The sequence below is a fragment of the Condylura cristata genome, unplaced genomic scaffold (assembly GCF_000260355.1).
Source record: "Condylura cristata isolate star-nosed mole 26May11 unplaced genomic scaffold, ConCri1.0 scaffold00054, whole genome shotgun sequence".
Classification (NCBI taxonomy): domain Eukaryota; kingdom Metazoa; phylum Chordata; class Mammalia; order Eulipotyphla; family Talpidae; genus Condylura; species Condylura cristata.
Window position 1 is genome coordinate 1,539,818 of NW_004567155.1, and position 4,159 is coordinate 1,543,976.

The following is a 4,159-nucleotide window of genomic DNA, read 5'->3' on the forward strand; positions in this document are numbered from 1 at the left end:
CCTCCGCCCGCCCGCCCGCGGGCCCTCCGGGCGCAGGGCAGCCACTGCCCACCGCACACTGCGCTGCTCCGGACCCACTGTGCGTGTGACAGCGGCTGACCTGTCCCTGGGCAGCGCGACGCCCCGGCCCCTCCGTGACCCTGCCCTGTCGGGCAGGCGCCGGGTGGGGGTTAGGACAGCAGAGGGCTCGGCTCGGGCCAGATATCCCGTGTCCAGGGAGCCAGGCGATGGGTGCAGTGGTCCTGGGACGGCCTTCTGGATGTGCAGGCTGAGGACAGCGGGGTGTGGCGGTCACTCTCAGGCCCCAGGATTGGAGCCAGCTGGACCAGCCCGAGCCACCTCTGGGACCCTGCAGGACGGTTCTGGCTCATCTGTGTTCCTGTGCCCAGCAAGGCCACTGAGGGGCCAGGATGCCTTGGGCCCATTTGCGGCCCCAGTGACATGGCCCTCCCAGAAAAGGAGGGCACGTGGTAGAGCCCCCCGGGGGGCGGCGACCACCCTCCTTCTCTCTGGGGTGTTCCCAAGTCGGCGGTGAGGACTGCTGGCTCCAGAGCCTGCTCCGAGTGGCCACCAGCCCGCAGACCCTCAGGGAGAGGCCTGCCCCCTGGGGACAGTGAGCCCGAACTGGAGTTTGCTCCCGTCACCCAAGAGGCTCCAGGCGGCAGGTGAGGGGAGATGAGTCAAGAACCAGCTGACCAGTTCATGGCCAATTGGGCAGTGACCACCCCTGGGACAACAAGCCGGCCCTGAGGGGACTTCAGTGGAGTGAGCAGGACCCTGCGTGGCCTGGCCCTGCAGATCAGGGACCTCTGGGCTGCACTGAGCAGGGCAGGCTTGGCTGGCAGGCCTGGGCCTGCTGTGGACGGGTCCGATGGACATCTGGTCTGGCCCTTCACCGCACTGTTCCTGTCCCTGACTTCAAAGTACAGCTTAACACGCAAAAGTAACCACTCCATGGTTTGCAAAGTGACCTCAGGGCTGCTGGCCACTTTTCTGGGTGGGGGGTCTTGTCTGCCTACGACAACCAGAGGTGGGTTCACACCCTCCCAGAGGCGGGCGCAGCTGCCCGGGTCCCTTCTGGATGGGGAAGGGGCTCATCTTTAGCTGCCCAGGGCCAAAGGCCAACCAAGCCCAAGCCCCCCTGCCAGTTTCAGGAGGGGCGCACACCTGCTTCCCCTAGGGGCAAGGAACTGGCCAGGTGGAGCAGGTGACCCCAGTTGGTGGGCGGCCTTGACCCACTGGCCTGCACGCTGGCGTGGGAGATGACCCCACGGTGAGGCTCCCCTCTCCTCAGGGTTCAGCCTGGAGCCTAGGTCCCTTGGGGGCAGCCCCGGGTCCTGCAGGCAGAGGTGTGAAACAGCCTGACCCAGCAGCCTTTCCTGCCCCCGCCTGAAGCACCCAGGCCCTGTCAGGCCTGCTGCCCAGGCAGCTCTGCCCTGGAATCTCAGGACACCTACCTCCGAGGAAAGTGGGGAAATCCCTGGTGGCCCAACGCCACCCAAAAGCTGCCCACCCCCAAACTCGGCACCAAGCCCCCAGCCACCTAGGAGTCTGAGTCCAGTGACTGCTCCCAAGCAGCAGCCCCAGGTCTGGCCTGGGGGCCTCAGCAGAGCCCAGACTGGCTGGAAACCACCCTTCTGGACAGGGGAGCCAAGAGGGTGTGGCGAGCTGGGCAGCCACACCCTCCAAGGCCCAGCCGCCTGGGCAGTGCGGCTCTCTCACCACGAGCCTGCCGGGCGGGTCTGGGCCTCCCCGGGGGCAGCCGTTCCTGCTGCTGGTGGGAAGCAGGTCAGAGCCACTCAGCCCCAGCGCGCCAACCCCACCCCCAGGCTCGGCTGAGAGAACCACCCCAAAAGCCTGCCGCCTTGGGAGCTTTTGAGTGACTGGCCCCCAGAGCCCCACCTCCAGGAGCCCCCCGCTGTGGCCACCCTGGGCGGCTCAGGTCCTCTGGCCCCGCAGACCCTGCCCAGGGCAGCTCGGCACACACGAGTCCTGCTGGGCAGTTTATTGAGGTCTCGTTACCGGGGTGGGGGGCCGTGGTGTGCACACGCACCCCCATCTCCTGTGCCCAGCAGGGAGCTGTGGCCCACAGGGCTGGCTGGTTCCAAGCTGACTGCGCTTCTTGGGGGCCACGCAGACTCGACAAGGCCTGGGGAGCCTCCCCCAGCCCCAGGCTGAAGCGCGGGCTCAGAGGCAGAGTCTCAGCCCCAGGCCCGGGCCTCCCGCCGGCCGCGACTCCTGCCTTCTGGGCCGGGCTGACTTCGGCCACCCTCCCCGGCATCTCGAGAGCTCGGGCAGGCTGTAGTGGACGTCCACGCCGGACAGGCAACGCTACCTCCAGCCGTCCTGCCTCACGGGGGCCGCTGTGGGGAGGACATGGCTGAGGGAGCTGGCCACAGCGAGACCTCATCCCACCCAGCGCGGGAGACCGACATACCCTCTGGGTTCAGAGCGGACACGAGGGCAGGGCTCTGTGGGGCTCCGGCGGGGGGCTCTTCTCTGGCTGGAAGCAGAAGATTCTGTAGAGAGAGCAGAGTCAGCAGACGGTCTGGAGCTGGCCGGCCCCCCACCCCCAGAGCCTCGCTGACCTGCGTGCCCGGGGTGGCCCTGTCTGGCCGAGGGAGGGGTGGCAGGGCGGCCCCCGCCTGCTGGATGAACTGCTGCAGGTTACACTGGCGGAGCTCCCGGTTCAGCTCCTCCAGCTCCTGGGCCTGGGCCTGGGGCAGGTAGGACCCTCAGGGGCGTGGCCACTGGGCTCCAAGCCCTTCTTGGTCTCATGCTGAGAGGCCCCAGCTGGGAGAACCCCGGGCTCACCTGCAGGGCACGCTCTGCGGCCTCCAGCGCCCGGCTCACCAAGGCCAGGCTGCCCTGCACCTCTGCACTCTGCCGCTCCTGGGCCGCCAGGTCCTGCCGCAGCCGCTCTGCGGCTGAGGTGCCGGGCGAGGTGGGCCCCGGGGCCTCTGTGGCCAGGTGGAGCGCGGCCTCCAGGGCGCGGGCCTGGGCGTCCAGGGCCTGCAGGCGGGTGGCATGCTCCGCGGTGGCAGCGCTCAGGGCCTGCAGGCGCGCCTGCCCCTCCCGCTCCCGCGCCTGCTCCCGCCGCAGCTCCTGCTCCCAGAAGGCCTCCTGGCCCAGCTCCGCCGCGTTGCTCTGCACCCTCCGCTCCAGGCCCTGCAGGTCCGTGCAGCTGCCAGGTGCCGGGACTGCGGCGACCCCAGGCTCCGGGGGCGCCAGGCTGGGTGCCAGCCTGGGACCCCCCAGGCTGAAGGTCAGTGTTTTGCGAGGTTCCCGGCCCAGCGCTGGTCGAGGCTTCGGAGGGAGGCTGGCGCGGATTGGGCAACGTTCAGGGGGTGGGCAGCTGTCGGAGGAGGGCCGCCCAGCTAGGCTGGGCCCAGTCCTCCTCAGGACAAACTGGACATCACTGGCGAACTGCCCACAGGTGGCCTGGGCACCCACTGGACACTCCTGGGGCAGCAATTGCCGTTCCTTCTCCCTGAGACGCTGCACCAGCACAAAGCGGCCTGTCTGGCCTGGGGTGGGGGCAGGGGTCAGTTTCTAGCTGCCTGACCCACTGCCCACCTAGCCCAAGGAATTGGGGAGGGCAAGCAGGCCAGCAGCCACCCCACCCTCCTCTGAGGCTGTCTGTCCCAGAGGGGCTCACCAATAGCTTGGGCTAGTGCGATGACCACTTCCTGGCAGGTGGTCTGCTCCGAGACCCCGCAGACCACGCGCTGGATGCCGTCGACCCACACCTTTAGCTCCATGGCCGCCGGTCCTGAGGGCATCCCTGTCCTGGGGGTGAGGGCCAGGGTCAGGCCCGCTGGGCGGTGGCCGCCCCACCCAGAACTGGCTCCAGGTGCCAGCCCTCAGCCTCAGTCCTGCTTGGCCGTGCCCAGCCTAGCGCACCTCCCTGGGGTGACCAGGGAGACCCCAAAGGCGAGACCAGGTCCCTCCCAAAGGCGGGACCAGCCTGTGCTCCTGGGCGCTTGGGGCTGCCGCTCCCGGAACCGGAGAATCATTAACCAGACCTGGAGTTTCCTGCCTCTCCGGTCACCTGGCTCAGAGGGCCAGAGCCTGCTCCGAGTGGCCACCAGCCCGCAGACCCTCAGGGAGAGGCCTGCCCCCTGGGGACAGTGAGCCCGAACTGGAGTTTGCTCCCGTC

At 68.8% G+C, this 4,159-nt stretch overlaps 2 protein-coding genes across 3 annotated transcripts in view; both read right to left on the reverse strand.

Moving 5' to 3' along the window:
• The window catches only part of LOC105854547 (PHD and RING finger domain-containing protein 1-like), a 2,824-nt gene extending 543 nt beyond the window's left edge, over nt 1-2,281 (reverse strand). The window contains exons 1-2 of the mRNA XM_012734348.1: nt 2,091-2,281; nt 79-268 (exon numbers count right to left, since the gene is read on the reverse strand). Of these exons, the coding sequence (XP_012589802.1) occupies nt 79-268; nt 2,091-2,281 (381 nt within the window). The remainder of the gene's footprint in view (nt 1-78; nt 269-2,090) is intronic.
• Nucleotides 1,999-4,059, reverse strand: RASSF7 (Ras association (RalGDS/AF-6) domain family (N-terminal) member 7). 2 transcript variants are annotated; one of them, XM_004695069.2, is made up of 6 exons: nt 4,026-4,059; nt 3,659-3,789; nt 2,815-3,527; nt 2,589-2,717; nt 2,438-2,519; nt 1,999-2,363 (listed from the first exon to the last, which is right to left on the reverse strand). In XM_004695069.2, exons 2-6 carry the CDS (start codon nt 3,780-3,782, stop codon nt 2,332-2,334), a joined length of 1,080 nt encoding a protein of 359 aa, XP_004695126.2. In that variant the 5' UTR covers nt 3,783-3,789; nt 4,026-4,059; the 3' UTR covers nt 1,999-2,331. The 2 variants fall into 2 exon arrangements, with proteins under 2 accessions (XP_004695126.2, XP_012589770.1); XM_012734316.1 differs by lacking the exon at nt 2,589-2,717 and having other exon boundaries at nt 3,659-4,059.
• Nucleotides 4,060-4,159: the final 100 nt, after the last annotated feature.